General features: G+C 41.6%; 1 protein-coding gene across 10 annotated transcripts in view; it reads right to left on the bottom strand.

The window, feature by feature from the left end:
• Positions 1 to 22,058, bottom strand: part of NEBL (nebulette) — a 140,614-nt gene that overhangs the window by 56,973 nt on the left and 61,583 nt on the right. For 3 of the 10 annotated variants that reach the window (XM_028751255.2, XM_028751256.2, XM_077936859.1), the window contains exon 1: positions 16,229 to 16,323. Coding sequence is in view for 2 of the 10 variants with exons in the window: in XM_028751261.2 (XP_028607094.1) it covers positions 19,470 to 19,577 (108 nt within the window). In the remaining 8 variants the exon portion in view is untranslated. Of the gene's footprint in view, positions 1 to 16,228; positions 16,326 to 19,469; positions 19,578 to 22,058 lie in introns of those variants that run through there. The other 7 variants (XM_028751261.2, XM_077936861.1, XM_028751250.2 and 4 more) reach the window with 4 other exon arrangements.

Below are 22,058 nucleotides of genomic sequence, written 5' to 3'. Positions count from 1 at the left end.
AGGCTGTTTCAAGGACACGTTTGGCACCGCACTCTTTCCTACCTTTCACTGTAAATCTCCTCCACATGGCTTTATAGGCTGTCAGCACAATCCACATGCTAACACATAGGCTGACCCTAACCCTGGAGAGAAACGAGGATGTCGTTCCAGAGAACTGACATAAAATGAATTGAAAATGTAATGGCTAGCAATAATTAGGTAAAGGGAAGTTAGGCTCCCTACGAAGAATGCTACCCAACAAGGAAACATGGTTACCTTGACAACAGGGAGATGGTGATAAATATGGCTCTTTCTTGCAACCTCCTGAAAAACATAATTCTGCCTACACATTGTCAAATATCTATTTTACAGTTGCCATACTAGATTCCAACACATGCAGCTGCAGCAGCTCTGTGAGTACAGTGAGCATATTTTAGGATCTAAATGACAATTTAATGCCGGTAAAAAAAAGATTGTATACCCAGCAATATATATATATATATATTCATTTGCTACATAGAATGCTTTGCTTTGCAGGCACTCCTTGATCAAACCATATGAAACTTTAGGTTTCACAATTCATTGGGAGAGGCGGAATTATGAACACTTAAATAGAAACAGGCTTTTATGCTGCATAGTTCAGGAACACACAGTGTAAGCTCAAGAGATAATATGCATCAAAATTTCCAAATTAAACCTGAAACTAGACAGACCAAGTGGTCTGATGCAGTATAAGGCAGCTTCCTCTGCTCCTGAGTTCCTGTTGGGAACTTGCATCTCTATGAAGCCTTGGGACTATCCGCCCAGTGTCTCATGAAACATCACACTGTAGATGTCTTACAATACTTCAGTTTCAAAAATGGAATTGGGGCTACAAAATCCAGACTCCTGCCCTAGGGCATTATTCATGCAAGCTGCTGACACAGCCCATTCACTGACCCACTTCCATGAAGAAGCACACAAGGCTTTGGATTGTCACCCTTCATGGGAGCAGAGCTCCGATTGGCTGGCAGGTTAGCATGCTTTTTGTCTTCATCCTGAATGGGATCTAAATCATGAGTTTTCATTGATTAAATTGGCTGTTTTGATCATAAAGGAACTTTGGTAGAAGAGCCAGCGCAGATATGGCTTTTCAAAATGGCCTTTAGCTCCTATTTTTTCTAAGGGTAAAAGGTTAAAGCGTAAAGGACCCCTGGACGGTTAAGTCCAGTCAAAGGTGACTATGGGGTGTGGCGCTCATCTCGCTTTCAGGCCAAGGGAACCGGCACTTGTCTGGTGCTTGGCTGTGCCTATTTTGTGATAGGCTGCCATAATGCAAAGTGAAGATTATGAATGGTCTGAGGCCAAGAACATCTCTGAACAAGGTAACACGTTTGGTGACCCTCCATCACCTATTTACTACTGCATGAAATTGACATATATCTGGTTACTTAGTAATGAGAGATATAAAATGTAGACATCGAATGCAACAGATGAAGGGGGGGGGAGCCTCAAAATGGCACTACCTGTCTTTTTTTCTCTCCCTACCCTCCCTCTGTCTTTCTCATGACAACCGAATAGCAATCTAAGGACATCTGCCAAGGACATCTGTACATCTGCCAAGACTGGTACAGTAGGATACCAAAGCCAGCCAAAGAAGCCAATGGTTTTAAGCTTTCCATTCTGCTTCAGAGATGCCACCAGTTTTGAGAGCCCTGGACAAGGAACCCTGTGTGCCACCTCCAGGGCTGTCTTAAGCATATGCGGTGCTGGGGTGCAAAGATCCGCCCAGTGCCCCCCCCCCCAGGTTGCCCAGTCCCAGACACAGAGAGCAGAGCCAGCTGGCTGCCTCAGCATCTCGCTGGCTCAGTCACCTCCAAACTCACGCCACAAAAGAAGAGCCCACCGCAGCATTCCGACCGACGGACGGGCTCTTCCTTGGACTCAACTCTCAGGCCCCGGACTCTCGGCCTGGCGCCACTGAGAGCCCAGCGCCCAGGTGCCCCGCACCCCTAGTGCCTATGGGTAAGACGGCCTTGGTCACCTTTGTGCTGGTCCACCTCCTTGCCACCTTCACTGTATTGGCCACCCTGCTCTTCTCTATTACTCCTGGCACTGCTACCACCCCTGATGCTTGCTTTTTTGGGGTGGCTGAAGGGTTAAGGCCCCTGTATTTTTAATTCTCCAAAATGCTGGTAGGCCAGATGTGAATCCTAAGGCATTTCTGTGGACATAATGGAGTGTGAGTGGCTGCAGATGGCCCAGCACATAACTTCATTTTCTAGTGCACGTAGTGACTTGCTGGCGCCCAATCATTTTGGGCATCATTTCACTTTAGAGTCACTTTTTTGCTGTAGGCACAGACAACTTTCTCACTTAAAGGAGAGCTTGCACATCTTCAGAGTACTGGGCATACGTTGCACTGAAGACGTATTGAAGAGACAGTGAGTTGACTTTCTTATGGGGAAAGCAAGTTTAAAGCTAAGTGTGCTTTAGGCAGTTTAGGTGGCAGGGGACCCTTTAAATAATTTAGGGATCTGTCATGGTTTGCTCTGGTGTGGATCTGTCATGGTATCTCATGACTGGGCAGCTGTTTGTTTAGTGGAGGGATAAGACAAGTTTATAATAAGGGACTTGTTCTCTGCCAGATAATGTCAAAGATTCCCCATGGGCATCTTTTTGAATTTTCTGCATCTGTAATGCATATGGAGAACATACATTAACTTTTAATTTCATGGACCTTTTGGCCCTAGGTGCATGTGTATAGTTTCATAGGTCTGGAAAAGCAAGCTCTAGCCCACAACAGTGATTGCCACAATAACTCTGTTAATCTTCAAGGTGCCACAAGTTATATTTCCTGCAACAAGTCAATATGGCGACACCTTCAGAAGCTGTCTTGAATATTATCTACCACCATATATTATCACATATTAAGCAAATTAATATGTGTGCAAGCAGCACAATAACATTTAGTGTAACGTGCAGCTAGTTTAATAATTCAAGCATTTACATTGTAGCCCTGGAGGAAAGTGTTTCTATCTCTTTAACAGCAGCCGAGTGTCAGCCGGCACTCTTAAACATGCCAGGAGTTTTTTTAGTTGTTTTAAAAATAAACTGGTGCTGTGGGGAAATCACTAGAGAAAGAGTTTTAATAGGGCAACCTAATCAAAACATGTTTAGGGTGTTTGTATTAATTGGGGTTCCATACCCTACTGTTGTGGGTCAAACCACGGAGCCTAGGGCTTGCCGATCAGAAGGTTGGCGGTTCAAATCCCCGCGACGGGGTGAGCTCCCGTTGCTCAGTCCCAGCTCCTGCCAACCTAGCAGTTCAAAAGCACATCAAAGTGCAAGTAGATAAATAGGTACCACTCCAGCGGGAAGGTAAATGGCGTTTCCATGTGCTGCTCTGGTTCGCCAGAAGCGGCTTGGTCATGCTGGCCACATGACCCAGAAGCTGTATGACGGCTCCCTCGGCCAATAAAGCAAGATGAGCGCTGCAACCCCAGAGTCGGCCCGACTGGACCTAATGGTCAGGGGTCCCTTTACCTTTACCTTTACCCTACCAGTTACTGAACATCTGCTCCAGTGCTCGGTAGAACTTGGCAGCTACAAGCCAGAGCAGTCAGGACTCAATAAGAACTAGAATTAGCCTTGGAACCCAATTTCTTATCTGGGCACAGAGCTTTTCCTCCTTTCATATAGCAGCCATACATCGGTGGAGGAGAATGTGATTCATTTCTTAATTTTCCTGAGATACTAGCCTATAGGGGCTCCTGTCTTCTGCTCTTGGCACTTGGTCCTTTTTCAGCTGTGAAAGACAGGAAAGTGGACTAGGCATGTCAAAACTAAAGAGACTACAACCATAATCTTAGAGTGGTGGTGATGCACTAGGAGGGCTCTGCATAAATGGTTATTTCATTCAGCCATAACCTGGGTGAACCATCCTAAGAAGCAGCGAATTCGGAATGAACCATATGGAAGTACCCTTAGGTGCTATCTAAAATGAACAGCTCAATGAGCGACATTTTCAAAGTGTAATTAGCTTAAGATTGTTTTATGTGATTTTTAAAAAATGTGCATTTATTCCAAACCTTTGACCTAATATTTCAAACTACAGGTAAGTTGCTTACTGCATTAAAACACAATGTGTTAACAAGCAAATTAAATTTAAAATGTGTGGAAGGTGGCAGATCTATTATTGACCTGCTGCAAGATAAAATACCAGTTATTTTGCTTTTTATAAGCTTTCATTTGGGGTTGCGACTTTCTTGCTTTAATTTACAGAACACTCTTTCTACTTGTGATGCACTGCTGTTTACAGCTGTTGATGCTTTTGAAAGCATCTGGGTTGATAAGTACAAATATGAAGCTATACAATTCTCTGCATATGCTTAATTTCTAGCTTGCGTTTGGTGACATTAGCTGTGGAGTGGTTTAAATTACTAACATAGTGAAGCAGGATTATTGCATGTTAGATTTAAAAGTGTGTTAGGAAATGAAATAAGGCTCCATGTTGGGAAAGGTATGTATAAATAAGATTTGACGTTTCCCTCTTCTGCCTCCTGGCAAAGCCTCATGCCATTTTGATTTACAGATTATTATCTCTGGGGTTTTGATGAGACTTAAAAGTCGCCTCTCATGCTCTAGAAAAATCCACAAAGCTCATTGGTACAGATTCAAACCAGCCCCTGGCGCTAGATAGTATTTTTTTTTAACAGAAAGGCAGACTCTGGCTGCCTATGAGATCATCAGAAAGATAAAAGCCTAAAAGCTCATCCAAGTTATGCCCTTGGCCCTCCTGGAAATTAACTTTCTGGTGACAGCCTGAATATGTAAACCTTAATAAATAAGCTATTGGTTTGAAAAAAAGAATCTGTCCTACTTCATCTTGTCACTTGCAGCCTATATTGGATTGCATTTTTGTGTCACCTTATCTGTTCCCCCTTATTCCTTTTCTTACTGCCACAAGTTCATATTCATGCTATGCTTATCTTCGTCCATTCCTGCCATTCTCAGCGACTGGAACAGTCTGTCTTTCACTCAGTGCAGATGCTCTTCCTCCTTCTAAAGAACCTTGCTCCAATCTACCACGGGCTCTGGCTGCAGTCAGATCATTTGTTTATTTTTAAAAACTTAAATTTCTATTGCATTACTGTACAGAAGTCTTTTAATGTTACAAATAATAGACCAAAAGAAAAAGCCAAACACCGTGGCCTTAGATGAGACTATAAAATTATTTTATAGGTCACATAGTTCACAAAGACATGCAGCCATGAAGTTGCCCAATAATGTAGACCTTCTCACAGTGTGCTCAACCCTTGCGGGCAAAGACATGAGGAATGACAGGGGGAGCAAACAAGACACAACAACTTTCAGGGATTAAAATTTGGTCACAACTTTATTGATTAATGGTGTAGATAAGCTTTGCTTAGGCATTGGGTTTGTATCCATTATCAGCCTCCAGAGGGAAGGCTGAGGATTGGACAGAGCTAGGCCTGCCACCTCAAGATGCAGGTCAACTAAGCTGGGCCTCCCCTTGCCACTACTCGAAATTCTATGGCCCTGTTGCTCCCCATGTGGCTTCAGGACAGAAACTTCCAATCAGACCCCTTTACCGGGGAACCCTGAGACCACACCTGCTTGAGGTCGGGGTAATGCACTAAATCACCCCAGACGCAGAACTGGACTAAGGATTCCACCCAATGCCTTATCCGCTGAAAGTTGTGGTGATTGCTATGAGGAAAAACCCCAAACAGGCCTGGCCCCAAAGACAGTGACTACCTTAAACCACAGCAAGGTGTTTTTTTACTGGTGTCTAAAGAATAACATGTAGGGTGGGCAAGTGGGTTGCTCTTCTGTTGACTCAGCTGAGGATCTGCAGCACAGCCATCTTTTATTCCCTGGCAGCGGACCATAGTGAAGACTTGCTCCCTCCAGTCTGCTGCCAAAGCTCTACCCACCCAATGCCCTGAATAGGTGAAAATTCAAATTGTTCGCTTGGCAGGCTATCCCAGCAGCCATCGTGGCTGGCCACACAGCAGCTCAATGATTGGCCGTGAGGGCAAAGGGAGGGATGTCCACGATGGGCCACAACCAGAGGCACCCCAAACTGCATAAGCACCACTTGTCAAACACTGGTCTATTCATCACAGTACTGACTACTCTGTCAGGGGAAAAGGTGGGATATAAATATTATAGCAACAACGCTCTGCAAGTGGCATTCCAACATCTCAAACAAAGAAAGGTCTCTCTCATCACCTGCTACCTGATTTTTTAAACTAGACAAGTCAGGGATTAAACCTTGAATGCAAAGAATGTGCTCTGTGTGCACAAACATGTTTAGGGCTTTGTTAGCCGAACATTTTAAAGGAACTTATGATCATTTAAAATGCCTCATGCAACATAAAACTTATAAAAGATGTTATTTCTAAAAGCAAAATAATTATGCGGTACTATCTCTACCCAAAACAGTAGCTAAAATATCTGGATAATTATGAGAACTTTCGCCGTCTTATAAAATCCATCATATGAAAACTGGAGACCATAGAATCTAAGTGCATGACATCATGAAAAGGATCAGCAGGGTGAAGGCATGTGTAATGTCTGCTTCAGTATTATTTCATGTCTCATCCTAGCCCTACCACTTACAAATCAGACAGGGTCAGGAAGTAACAGATTAATGCTTTTTTCCATCAAATTGCAAAACACTTTATGCTTTTCATTAGCTAAATCTAGGGCATTTGTTTAAGTATTAAATTAATGTTCTCAAAATAAAGTTAATACTATGGATTTACAGCTCTGTGTAAATGTACCATCTGCATTCACACATAACTCTTAAGCCGTTGATTGTTTTAACCATGCTTTGTTCACAGAGAAGCAAACAAGCCAAAGCTTAGTTTTCTAAGGCTTGATTTGTTTTCTAGCTGCTCCTGCCTATAGCTTGGTGAGCATCTAGAACGAGGTGACCAAACAAACTAAGCCTATGGGTTGGGGCATAATGCCAAACCAGAGTTTAAACAATCCATGGTTCATAAGCCAACAACAAACCTTGACTTCACATTGTGGTTTGTTGCCAGAATAAAACCCATGGTTATTCTGTTCAGTTGGGTTAGTGACGTTGAAACAAATCACAGTTTGGTGAAACAATGCATGGCTTTGCATTATAGGTGAACCAGGCCAGACTCTTCATCATGTTGCTTGGAGCACCTCATGATTCTTCACTCAGACCCACAAATCCCATTTCTCAATTATAGAAGCACAATTAACTTGGAATTGTTAATGGAACTGTTTTGTCTTTCCATTGACAGATAAAATGCATGTTATCAATGGCATAAATGAGTTTGGTGATGAAGGAAAGAGTTTTCCTAATATTTCAACATTAGGAAAACTCTTTCCTCCATCACCAAACTCATTTATGCCATTGATAACATGCATTTTATCTGTCAATGGAAAGACAAAACAGTCCAGTTTGCAAACTATGGCTTAGTGCAAACAAGCAGGTTCCCAAAATAAAATTATGGTCAGCTGCTGCTGTCATACTACCCAGAGTTAAGCCATGGTTTGGTTTAGCATTACCTTTTAATCTTGAACAATCTTTGGCTATATATGATGTCAGGCAATGGACAAGTGAGAAGCCCTTCTCACCAGTCAAATGTGGCCCGCAGAGAGTTTATCGGTCAAAAGGACTTCTCCACCTCTATTCTGTAATCTAGTTTTACACTACACTAAAACACAAAACCAACTCATTTGGGGGAGCTTATATAAAGCCCTTATTATGGTTGAATAAAGTTATTATCATGGTTGGATCAGTCTCTTCTGAGAACACAAATATTAGTCTCACTGGTTGGACTGGAAATGTCTGTTCCTAAATGCTCCTAAAGCAGAAGTAAACATTAGAATTTTCCTGGGGATTTTCCTACTAGTCAACAGTTGCTCTATTGATAGCTTTGCTGATCTGAAGAATGACAGACTAGGCTACTAGCTTCCCCTCAGTTATTGCCACAGATCCTCAAATATTTGATGAACAGTTAAAATACTAGTGACAGCCCTTGAGATATTTGAAGATGGCTTTCATATCTCCTCTAAGTCTCCTCTTACACAGGCAAAACATACCCTACTCCCTCAACCATTCCTCATAAGGCTTGGTTTCCAGACCCTTTATAATCTTGGGCATGTTCTTCTGCGTGCCTTCCACTTTTCAATATCCTTCTTAAATTTTGGTGCCCAGAACTGGACACAGCACTCTAGGTGGGGGTCTGACCAAGACGGAATAAAGGTAAAGGGACCCCTGACCAGTTGTGACCGACTCTGGGGTTGCGGTGCTCATCTCGCTTTATTGGCTGAGGGAGCTGGCGTACAGCTTCCAGGTCATGTGGCCAGCATGACTAAGCCACTTCTGGTGAACCAGAGCAGCGCATGGAAACGCCATTTACCTTCCCGCCGGAGCGGTACCTATTTATCTACTTGCGCTTTCACATGCTTTCGAACTGCTAGGTTGGCAGGAGCAGGGACCGAAAAACAGGAGCTCACCCCGTCACGGGGATTCAAACCGCTGACCTTCTGATCGGCAAGTCCTAGGCTCTGTGGTTTAACCCACAGCGCCACCCACATCCAAGATGGAATATTACTCCCCTTGAATGCTTTGCCCATTGTTACTGTTGCTTATTCCCTTTTGCTAATACATTTCATAATAGACCCCAAGTACCCACTCAGAATAGCTTTAATGGAATTACTGTATACCCACAGGATTGATGTCAGAAAACTAAATATATGAACAAAAATAGGCTGAAATACATACTAAAGTAGAGAGTCCTTAAATACTTCTCAACTGAGAGAAGCGCCCTGCATAGAAATATCTCCATCTGCCAATCAGACAGAGAGCTATGCTAAAAAATCTTTCCCAGCACCACTGGTGCACAGATTGACAGGGCCAAGGACACAAACCACAGGAAGAGTGGTAAATGAGATTGCAGGTCAATATTTTAACTTCCTGCCCTTTTTTGGTCAATCAGTGAACCACATGTGTCCCCCTCCAGATGTGTCTGCTCCTTGGGCCTCACAAATTGCCTCACCACCAACCAGGCAACAATCTACTCAAGTAAGCAGACCTTTTGCTACATTGAAGAATACAGCCCACAATAGTTTATTTACTCAAGTTTGGATACATTGCATCTGCTGTGTTGGTAAGTCATTAACAATTTCTAGGATTGTAAGAAATGATACTTTATATCCTCTCTCATAGTCAGTAGCGTTTTCTCTTAAACATTTACAAGATCTACAGTTCAGCTGGAAGACAATACTACATTCAAAATAAATGCAACAGGCAATAACAGTTTTGTGCAGCAATTTTCTAGTATTCTACAACTTTCATAGGTAACAACATCTCTTAAAATACCCCTATTTAAAATCATATTTTCATCCTACATATAAAACACAGGTATACAGTGAAGAACCTCAAGCATGCCTAAAGAGGCTTATATTCACTTAAACAGAGCTAGGGTGAAATACTAACACCCCAGTGCACTTTTTATTTCAGATTTTACCCAAAAGTAGACATACAACCTACTGTTGGTTTCCCTGCCTTCTGACCCAATAAGCATCACTCCAAATAAGCATCAGTCTACACTGGATATCTCCTTTCCAAAGTACACCCCACCCCGACTAATATTTGCATACTATTGCTGTAGTAAATCCAGCTTATTTATAAGAAAACACCATTATGACCTCTAAAAGTAAAACCACACCATATTTTGTTTTAACAGATTCATAGTAGGGCCCCCATTCTCATCTAAGAAAATTCACTTCTCTCTAACGATGGTCTTCCTGTAGTGTAATTTATATTGCATTTTGCTATACCGTATCTTGCAGCAACCTTAAAATCTCATCCCTGTCATACTTTAAAAGGAAGGTGTTCTGGCCATTTAACCCTGCTGCAAAGTGTATCAAAGAATCAAGACTAATAAACAAACAAAGCAAAGCTGGCACATTCAAAAATCTCCATTCAAAGTAGAAGAATGACTAGGAATCCAGTATTATTCATCTATATTTCAGCATTTTAAACACAACAGAAATGCTTCCCCAGTCACCAGGCAGATGATGAATCATAAAAATGCAATAAATAACTCCAAGGCCAAGGCAGGCATAGCAAACTAGGAGCTGGAGAAAAAAACATTTTGCTTTCTCCACCTTCCTCTTTTGCATGTTCCATTATGCTCCTCATAAGCTCCTTTGCTGACCTTGAGGAGAAAGGTAGGAGGACCGCGGTATGGCACACACAGGCAGGTAAGAGGGCAGCACATTCCAAAGATGAAGGTTTTTCGGGGCATCCTACATAATTCATGCTCTCTCTCCCCCTTTAATCCACTTGGAATAGCAGCTCAGGTAGTTCAACAAGTTCACAAGCATTAGGCAAGTAATACATACAAAAGTTACTATGTCCCTTACTACTACAAGCTTGCCAATTGGCAGAAAGACGTTCATATCTGCACTTCAATCCCTGTTCATATAGAAACAGCTGGCCTTGATGTTAAAGGGAGAGCTGCGTGAGATTCAACTGACTGTGACTGCTTCGTGCAACAGAATGCCTTCAGAAAAAGTTAAGTTTATAAAATCCCTGGAAGGAGTCATACAGCCAAAGCAAGCTAACAAGTAAAGATGCAAGCTGTTCACGCTACAAGCAAGATGCAGTACTCGACATATGCAACCGCTCTGGCCAAAGTGAGAATTATCTGAATAATTCAAACACGTTGCCAAAATATTCTGCTCTTACTCTGTGCTAAAGATTAAGGCATGCAATCCTTTTTTAAGTGAAAACAAAATTGAAGAATATTTCATACAACTCCCTTAATTCTTTCCTGTTAAAAATGTAAGATGATTTCTGTGCATTTTATAACTATTAGGCCTTTAAAAGAATTTTTATACAGCTATATCCAAAGATCTCAAGGTAAAACCTCAATAAAAATGCAGAGTCCACTACAATTAAAAATTAAAAATATATTTCAACCCATCATAAAACTGTAAAAAGGTAAAGGTAAAGGACTCCTGACAGTTAAGTCCAATCGCAAACGACTCTGGGGTTGCGGCACTCATCTTGCTTTACTGGCCAAAGGAGCCAGTGTTTGTCCGCTTCCACAGACAGTTTTTCCGGGTTATGTGGCCAGCATGTCTAAGCCGGTGAAACCAGAGCAGTGCACAGAAACGCCGGAGCAGTATCTATTTATCTATTTGCACTTTTGCGTTCTTTTGAACTGCTAGGTTGGCAGGAGCTGGGACCAACGATGGGAGCTCACCCCGTCGCAGGGATTTGAACCGCAGACCTTCCGATCGGCAAGCCCTAGACTCTGTGGTTTAGACCACAGTGCCTCCTGCATCCCTGAAACTGTAGCCATCACTTAATCTGCTAGTTGCTCCCAAAGGACTAGGTAGATAGCCAAGTTTTAAATGGGCATCTGGATGTAAGCAGCATAGTCACCAGCTATATTTCTGAGGCAGGGAGTTTCATAAGTAGGGCATCATTGGGTATGACACCTAATGGCACAACACCAAGAAAGGCCTCTCTGGCAGATCTTAACATCTGTGCAGGACTCCTTCAAGTATTCAGGTCATTCAGTCATCTGGCTAGATCTGCTTGGCGTTCAGTATCTTCCACACACTGTTTGATGGGTTTTTTGACCTGTTCGTACCCCATGTCAAGTAGGATCTGTGGGGTGAAACCTAGAGTTGTCATTATGTAGGGATGCCATATGTCCTGACTTTCCTTGACATTGCTGGGATTTAAAAGGCAGAATTGACGTCCAGGTTGAATTGCTTTGGGGGCGTTTTTGTAAAATGGGGTTTGAAATATGGCAACCCGACCTATGAGGTAAGGTTGCAGTGTTTAGGACTTTTTAGTTCAGAGAAAAAGCCAATAAGAGGGGACATGATAGAAGTTTATAAAAGTATACACAACATGGAGAAAGTGGAGAAAGTTTTTCTCCTCTCATAACACACTGGAACTTGTGGGTCCCCAATGAAGCAGGATGTCGGAAGATTCAAAACAGGATAAAGGGATGTATTTCTTCATGTAGCACTTAGTTAAGCAATGGAACTCATTCCCTTGGGAGACAACGATGACCACCAACTTGGAAGGCTTTGAAAGAGGATTGGACAAATTCATTGAGGTTAAGGCTATCAATAAGGGACGCGGGTGGCGCTGTGGTGAGCTCCCATTGCTCAGTCCCTGCTCCTGCCAACCTAGCAGTTTGAAAGCACATCAAAGTGCAAGTAGATAAATAGGTACCACTCCAGCGGGAAGGTAAACGGTGTTTCCGTGTGCTGCTCTGGTTCGCCTTAGGCATGCTAGCCACATGACCCAGAAGCTGTACACTGGCTCCCTTGGCCAATAAAGCGAGATGAGTGCCGCAACCCCAGAGTCGGTCATGACTGGACCTAATGGTCAGGGGTCCCTTTACCTTTACCTAAGGCTATCAATGGCTATGCTCTGCCTCCATGGTCAAAGGTAGTAATGCTTCCAAATACCAGCTGCTGGAAACCACAGGAGAGTCCTAATGTGCTCAAATCCTGCTTGCTGGTTTCCCATAGGCATCTGGGTGGCCACTGTGAGAATAAGATGCTGGACTAGATGGGCTACTGGCCTAACCCAGAAGGAACTTCTTACGATGTTGTTGCAATGGATATTATGTTTGTTGTGCAAGAACAGAACAGGGATTAGAAACCTCCAGGCTACAGATGCGGTCTAAAACCAGATTTGACCAGGCCCTCTTGGTCTCTTCCAAACCTTAGCTGTTCAGCAGGAAACAGACAAGAGGGAAAGTGGATTTGGTTTTGTGCAAAATGTACAATTGTGATTCCATCTTCAGCAAGACCAGCTGCAATATAAAGGCAGCAAGGAAATGTCTCAGGAGACTTGCTTTTGCTTCAAATATGCAAAAGATAGTCAATGCATTTTGCAGCTGCATGCATGCAATTTTCCAGATGCAATTGCTTTCAACAGCCATAATGCAGAGCTTGCAACATAGCTGTCTGCATTGCCTTCAGTTACATCATTTTGCAGGTATTACTGAGTATTTTTTGCCTTTTTTGCATAGTCAGGATAACTAAAGTGTGTTGGAGCATTTCTATTTGTTTTTTCAGAAAATAAAAAGTAAAACTTGAACAATGTTTCTAAGAACATTTTTCTAAGAACATACTTCTGTTTTCATGGGAAATAACTGTTTGTATGTGTGACTATGTGTGGGTCTAGCCCCACCCACTTTTAGAATACAGTTTTCCACTAGAGCAGGCATTTGCTCTAGTGAGGCATGGCCAAACTTGGCCCTCCAGCTGCTTTGGGACCACAGTTCACATCATCCCTGACCACTGGTCCTGTTAGCTAGGGATGATGGGAGTTGTAGTCCCAAAACAGCTGGAGGGCCAAGTTTGGCCATGCCTGCACTACAGTAATGCTGTCCTTGGACCAAAAAAGCAGAAACACACCAACTCCAGAATACAGAATATTCTCAATTCTTAACACCAGCACATTGGGGCCAAAACTGGCTAGAAATGAAGCTGCAAGGAATAATCAATTAACTGGCTGGATTAATACATTAAAAACCTATAGAATGATTAAAAAGGTGTCACATCTGAATAACTGGGCATGCGAGAGAAATATTAATATATTGATACAACTATTTCCTGGTGCAAAGTGTCACCTTAGCAAATGCATTCCCCCCCCCCCACCCTTTGTTTTCTTCTGAGATGATTCCCATTATGACACACATCACCATTGAAAAAATCTTATTTTTAGCCATATTTAAATGTATACACAAATTTAACTGATCATTAAATTTTATTTAAACAGGCAATACTCCTTTTAAAAATTAAGAGTTTGAATCCATCTGTACTGTGAAAGAGCCAGATTTAAAAGAAACGTTGACATTGGTTTCCAAATGAGCACAGTTGGCTTCAGTTGCTGTGGTTTTTATTTATAGTAGGAAAGCTGTAGCATTATGCATCCTGAAGGGCAAATTATCTAAAGATTAGCAGATAGACGGTGAAGGGGAGAAAAACACCTTTATGCTTCCTTTTACTCTCCATCAAATAAAGGAACTAGGATCTGTCATTGCTGCATAAAGGGCACGTCAGTGTACAGGTCAATCTTCACTCCTCCTTTTAAGCATGGAGAAGTATGTGTATGCATGAGATTAGAATTTTGGCTAATTAATCTACCAATTAAATGCATTATAGCTTTCACTCCTAATAAGCATCTGATATGCATGGAAGCTAAGATACAAACACATTCCAGTTCTGAGCTTCCCCATAATCAGAGGACCACCCAACACAGATTTCTCGCATAGCTGGCAACGCACTCTTTTTTCTCCAGAGTTACATACTTTTAATCTGTGGACCTTTTAGCAATATCAAAATTATGTAAGTCTACCACATACTCCAGTATGAAAAGCTAAACGCCTACCAAACTGAATTGCTCAGTGATTCCATGGATTATTATTTTTTACCTCATCATCACACCATGCAATTCATGAGTATGGATGGTATGTAATTATTAGGCTCCAGAAACGCAGCCCCATTTTGTTTCATTTTTGCTTTCATGTCTATTTTCAATCCAGTAGAATCTATTAGAATAGGAACTCATGAATCCATTCATTTCTCAAAGCTGCATTGGGTTATTTAGTACTTTAGGAGATCAGTGTGAACATCACTTGAAGAAGGTAAAGTAAATCGCTTAAATAATGATCTGCAGTTTCCTAGTGGTGCTATGGACCTTGATTTAACATCTTTGCTTGCCAATTCTCCCTGCAATCTGTTTTATCAATTTCAGAGCACAGCTTATGCTTGAGCAAGTAAACAGGTTGCACAAATGTGCCAACAATTCTAATTATAGGGATTTTTTTTTTAAGTGTACAGTTAAAGCCAGAAACAGTGCACCGTACATCACCATCAGCAGATAGTGAATTTAGTTGTTGATATGGCTAGCTGTGGTCTAAGAAACTTTCCAGTGCAATTTCCCTACAAGGAGCATATTGTTCTTCATATTTACAAATATTTAACTCTCAGAATGATAAAGAAAAAAGCAGACACACACAAATGCAGCATTTCTGAAAATGTCAAATACTAAAAAGAAATACTGAGGCTAGAAATTCGGTGGTGGGGCAGAAAAACATCTGTTATCTGGGTTTGATGGGAGTTGTAGTCCAAAACATCTGGAAGACGCTAGGTTAAGGAAGGCTGGCTTATACACTTTTGGGAAATGAGTCCATAGTGTAAAGAAATATGGGTGCCAACTTAAATAAAATATTGGGGGGGGGTAGGTAAGCCTCACCCTGCATAATTGATCACATGACATGGTGCGCACACACCATTTGAATGGCAATGCCCATCAGCTGGGGGGGGGGTGAACACCCCTTGGCCCCTAGGGGTTGGCTCCTATGCAAAGGAATGTTTTCGGTGCTCCCAAAGGCTCATGCAGTGTTTTACTCTTTCTTTTCATCCTTTCAACAGCAGGTCCCTCTGTCATAACACAAATTAAAAAAAATAATAATTTCTCTCTTGAGTTTCTCAAAGTGGTTTGCCATGTGGGCTGGGGTTTGTCTTTGAAGAACCACAAAGCCATGAGATTTCATAGAGCTCGTTGCATGATTCACTGGATGTGGCGAAGTGGATTGTGGCCCATGAAAGCTTACGCCATATTAGAGCCAGTGTGGTATAGAGATTAAGAGTGATGGGCTAGGACCCTGGAGACCAGGGTTCAAATCCCTGCTCAGTCACAGTCTCTCAACCCAACCTACCTCACAGGGTTGTTGTGAGGAATAAATGGGGAGAAAGAGAACCATATACGCCAACTAGAGCTTCTTAGAGGAAATGTGGGATATAAATGTAATAAATAAATAAAGGAGTGTTGATCTTTACTAAGTTTTACCCTGCAATTTGTTATTTGCCTTCAAAACAGCTGTATATTCTCCTCATTAACAACTTAACAGATAGCATTAGAAACACGTACATATATGTAATAATAGATTTCATTTAAAGGAGTGGCATGGAATTATACAACCATCACAGTTTCCAGTACTGACCTATGCCCTTTGACATCTTTGAAATTAAATTATAAGGTATGCCTTCAGTCTGTGTCAGCAGAGGAAAACTACCTAACAGCAATGCCATTTAGCCCAAATTCTTGGAGGTTGTTCAGTACCTATTGCCCAGAGACAGATAATAGGCATGCTAAGTGCAAACGGATGCTTTCCCCACCACCAGCACAAGGACAGTGTTGTCTTACCTTGGGCCAGGAACGCAGGGTGATAACGTCATCTGTGGTTTTGCTACTTTCTCCAGTCAGCAGGTGGAAGCAATCTGGTAAGTTCTCCAGTGCCTGTCCATCAACAGTACTACATAAGAGCAAACCAATGTTTTAAGGAAACAATCAAGGGTGTGTGTGCGTGTGCACCTTTAGGCTGCCTTCCAGAGTAGATATCCTCCTTTTATATTTAAGCGGTCTTTGTGTCGATTTTCTAAACTCATTTCTTACTTCAGATGATTATGAAATTTTTATTTATTCTTCACAAAATGAGGAAAAATGGAGACTGAAATATACTTTCATTATGAAAGTATATATACTTTCATTATGAAAGTATATATACTTGCATTATGAAAGTATCTAACATACCCCGCAAAAAATACCAATTACAGGGGACAGGGGTGTAGAATGGTCCTGATCATGCAATGTGAATGTACACCAAGCACAGAGACAGATTTGAGGCCCCCAAGTCAGTGTGTGTTCTCTCTCCTCAGCAGAATAGATGTGAATATTTTAGATCTGAAATATTGAAAAAAAATAATTTATGAGCATCTTAAATCACACCACACAAATTGAAAAATGCACAGGCAATTTAAAATGGCCATCCAACCATGGAAAGGTGAACCAAAATGTCTAAAACTTGTCATTAAAGAGAAGCAGTTAATTTATTTAATTTTCCTAGAGCAATCCATACAAGACACTGAGTTTGTGACTGCCATGACAACAGAATCCTATCAAGCCTTTTGATTCTGCTTCTGTGAGAGCTTCTCTTCAAAGCATTCCCATTCCCACTGACTTCTGGAGGCACTGCTTGCTTGAAAAATTGCATCTTTCAATAGGAGGTTGGCAGGCTCTTTACAGCATACAAATGGACACCCTCTCGAGGTAAATTTCCATCTTGATATGTCATACGCTAGCCTGCTTACCATTCATATTTTATTAGAATTTTTCTGAACAGCAGGAGACATGAAACTTGATCTCAACCATGGTTAGCATTAACATCAGTGAAAATATAACGCTGATAGCTCTGAAAAGAGAAAGGAAAGGAATTTATGGGGGGGGGGGAGAAGGAAGGAGCTTATAAACCAACCACACACTTCCTCTGTCCCACAGCACTTTCTTATACATTTCCACTCAGAGCTTACTCCCAGCTAAGTGTGCTGCTAAACTATGCATTAATTATTAATTAATTAATTTATTATTATTATTTATGCACCACTCATCTGACTGGGTTTCCTCACCCACTCTGGGCAGTTTCCAGCAAAATATAAAAACACAACATCAGATATTTAAAACTACCCTATACAGAGCTGCCTTCAAATGTCTTCTAAAAGTTGTATAGTTATTTATCGCCTTGACATCTGATGGAAGGGTGTTCCACAGGGTAGGTGCCACTACTGAGAAGGCCCTCTACCTTGTTTCCTATAGTTTCACTTTTTGCAGTGAGGGAACTGCCAGAAGGCCCTTGCAGCTGGACCTCAGTGTCTGGGCTGAACGATGGGGTTGGAGACGCTCCTTCAGGTATACAGGACCGAGGCCGAGGGCTCTAAAGGTCAACATTTTTAATTGTGCTTGGAAATGTACTGGGAGCCAACGCAGTCTTTCAGGACAGGTGTTATATGGTGTCATTGGCTGCTCCCAGTTACTAGTCTAGTTGCTGCATTCTGGATTAGTTGTAGTTGTAGTTGTAGTTGTAGTTTCCAAGTCACCTTCAAAGGTAGTAGCCCCACGTAGAGCGCATTGCAGTAATCAAGCTTACCAGACACCTGTCCTGGGCACAGAATTATCCTGCAGGTGTGCATTTGTTCTGGGTTCAATGTTATAGTCTGAATTTACAGAATGAGCTCCTCTCTCACCCTTATTTATTTCTGATCCAAGATCTCCACTATCAATCCAGGTTTTATGGGAACTTAGACCATGGGCGTTCACCTCTTCCACCCAAATACCTTGTGACACTGGTCTTGAAGCCTTAACGGGAGGCAGCTGCATGTAAGCTCATTATTTCTAAGGTTCTAACCCATTCCCATAAACCAGACTTAAAGGGGTGATATCACCACACCTTCAGAACTTCACAACAACACATCCCCAAAAGCAAGATGCAAATTGTGGAATGCAAAATCATGTGAACTACATGGCCAGAAGTCTTGTTTTATAGTCCTGAGCAGTATAAAGACTATTTGCTGTCAAAAGAGATGTGATTTAATTTGTCCCAATAACCAAATGGTACGCATGCTTGTTTGGGAACCAATTATTTAAAATCAACCCTTTCTCTTAGCAATTTCAATCATGTTTTAGTCAATACAACTTGGCTGTGTGGTATATCTAAAAACAGTTAAAATAAGAATTAGATGAAATAATATATTGAAGTCAATTGCAAATGCGCTATAAGGCACCATTGGCAGTTTCAAAGTTATGAGTTTTGCATACTAGATGCAAGTAAGACAAACATTGCTACAGAGCGCTTTGTAACAATAGCAGATAGCATGGCTGGGTAGAGGCACTTACAGAAGGACGAAGTGGAAAGGAAGGAGGCGTGGTGCAAACACACTGGCAGGGGTGCCAGATTAGCTCCGGCTTGTGCATTTTCACCATGTCCCTGCTGCCTCGCCTCTCCCATTTCTGGTAACCAGTAGTGACTTACCTACCAGGAGGTCAAGGAAGCACTTGTGTCGACTTCTGCTCTCCAGGACATCGGGGGGGGGGGGAATTCAAGTGCATTCTGGAAAATTTTCAGTGCGGATTATCCTAATTGGCACAGGATTTTTTTCCGAAGAAAACTCACATCACTGATTGAGCATGACCCACATTACATATTAAAGCCAAGAGTTACAGACATGGTAAAGAAAAGCAAAACCATTATTATTTGTAAGTAAAGTAATTCTGCAAGATGAAGTTACCTGGAAATTTGGTTTATTGTTTTTATCCTGCACATTACATGAAAGCAGAAAGGTGCTTATTTGCAAGAACTTGTTTCTCTAAAGGAATGAATATTTTGTAAGCAGTAAGTCCACCTTTAACTGGTATGGAGAGGGGAAACACACACCACCATTGTGCTGCACAAGCAACACAAAGCTTTGAACCCAAGCACAACAAACACAAAAGCATAAAACAATTCCAGTCCCCACATACATACAAACTCACACCTGGAAACATTCTATCGGATCCAACCATGCCATTTCACTTGTGCATCACGTTTCTGATCTACTATCAATGGGCCACATACGTTACTAATTTGCTCCTGAGTCCTTTTCAGTCTTTGCAATTCTGGTGTGTCAGTTACAATGCTGAAACCTCTTCCTTTGCTTTCCTCAAAGTCACGTTTGTATTTGACCTATCAAAAAGAAAACAGAGAAACGTTATTTTCACTATATACTATGCCACCAAATGAAGCTTTGGGTGAACAAAATGCTGCCAGCACCTTAGCACATCTACTTTCATTTAATCAACAGAACAGTTTTACTGCAGGCATTCTTAGCACGCAGAGCTGGTTGATCATGAAGAAGGGCAAAATAAAAGATGGCCACATAATGCCATTTGCATACCACAAAATTCATCTAAGTGTCTCTAGCTGGTCATGGCGATATTTTGGGTCTAGAAAGGGCACCTGAAGCCATTCATGTTTTATTAGATACTATGGTAAAGCACAGTATTTACTTTTTCCAGTTCGCCAAACTATGCTAGATTTCAACCAATATTGGTCTGATTCAACAGCATGCATCTCAATATACACTGTCCAATGTAAGGATCTAACTGAAATCAATGGAATTTACTTTCTTAAACATTAGTGATCATTGTTTCAGAGGATGAACAGCATGGGATACATCCCACTGTATGTAACTGCTTCAGGAGAAACCAAGTTTCATGTTCAGTCTAGCCACATGCCAGATGGAACTCTTAGACAGTGCAAGAAATGGTTGAAATATTTCAGAACATAAAAGAAAGCAAAAGTAAATACTATGGACTTGTTGGCCATGGGTGTAGCCAAGGGGGCAGGGAGGAGGGGCAACTGCCCCCCAAATCAATAAAAATCAATAGAAATACATAGCAAACTGAGGTTCGCCCCCCCCCAAAAAAATACAGCTACGCCCATGTTGTTGGCATGACTCAGTAAGCCAAACTATGGCTTGCCTGGACTGTATGATCATGTTGGCTCCCAGAGAGGTGCTTGTACCTGCTGTGCCCCTCTCCAGTCCTTTTATCTCAATATAGTGTGGTATAACTGCTAAACCAAGGTTTGGCTTAACATACTGTCTGAACCTAAGCTCATGGTTAAGCTCCCTCCTTCTTAACTATGAGATAAAAGAACCAAGGAGGAGCAGAGCAACTGCAATCTCCTCCCCAGGAACCCATGCCTTCATGCTAAACCATGGTTTGGAGTAGTATTTTAAGCAAATTTTAAGCAAATGTGTTTTGTATAAACCAATACAGTGGTACCTCGGGTTACATATGCTTCAGGTTACATACGCTTCAGGTTACAGACTCCACTAACCCAGAAATAGTACCTCGGGTTAAGAACTTTGCTTCAGGATGAGAACAGAAATCCTGCAGTGGCGGCGCGGCGGCAGCAGGAGGCCCCATTAGCTAAAGTGGTGCTTCAGGTTAAGAACAGTTTCAGGTTAAGAACAGACCTCCAGAACGAATTAAGTACTTAACCCAAGGTACCACTGTACTTGCAAATCCAATAAAATTCCTCTAAATGAGTTCTGTGAGCTGAAAATCTCACACCAACAGAAAACAATATTGCAAAAAATGGCACCTCCCTCCTAGAAAGCCCGTTTATGTTAAAGACAAAAGGCTTAAGCATTTCTGAATAATCAAAAGCAATATGTTTGCCCATAACTTGTGGCTCCTTCGTTCACTTTTCTTGACATTTATTACATATAAATGTAATAAAAATAACATTATTTTATTACATTTATATACTGCCCTTCAGTCGTATATAAGAATATTTTTTTATTAACCGACCAATCACATCAAATCAAACCAAATTACATAAATTCCAAATTACACAGCCGAATTTTAAATTTTTGTTGGGGGTACCCATATTTCAAGTTCCGAAGGGGATCCAATCAACTTCTTGCTTCTTACTGCTGTTTTAATGTCCACAAATCTAACCTTATGATGTTCACAGTACTATCCAGTCCTTTCTTATTGTTTTTCCACATCTCTTGTTGTTATTTTCATATATTTTTCCTTTCTCTTTGTGACCTCTGATAGTCTCCACAAGCTGGTTAGAACAGTTTGTAATCCTGCGTGGATTTTTTTTTTTTTATCCAGTAGCCATATCCAGACGTTTTCCATATAACATCACCTCCATACATCAAAACAGTCTTAGCGTCATTAATCTTCACCCATCTGCCTCCTTTCTCAAAACCTCGGAGGAGATTCACCAGGAATGCTGTCTGAAAACAAGTCCGTTCCTCCTCCGGCTATAAATCCTTTGGCAAGATGGCGACTCTGAATTAATTGCTGTGCCATTCCAAAAGCTCTTATTGCTTCTCGATCTTCATAAAGCATACTTTTGGTTAAAGTTTATCTCCACACAGACCTTTGTCGAGAGCCTGCTCGACATCAATAATCAGTCTCACGCCAAGTTGGATTCAAAGAGCCTAATAGCCAGCCTTTATTGAGCACAGCAAAAAATACATCCTCTCTACCTCCAGCCCAACGCTTGCTCTGCCTGGTACAAGATAAGTAACAACCTCAAGAATGCAAGGTTGCCCCTGCCCGCAGACAAAGAGAATACTATCCTACTTGAGCCAATCAGTAATCTAGCACGAAGTGTTCACGCGCTCATCATGCTCCAAGCAAT

This window comes from Podarcis muralis, chromosome 12 (assembly GCF_964188315.1).
Source record: "Podarcis muralis chromosome 12, rPodMur119.hap1.1, whole genome shotgun sequence".
NCBI lineage: Eukaryota > Metazoa > Chordata > Lepidosauria > Squamata > Lacertidae > Podarcis > Podarcis muralis.
Note: the sequence above shows the minus strand (reverse complement) of the source record. Positions and strands in the feature narration are given on the sequence as shown.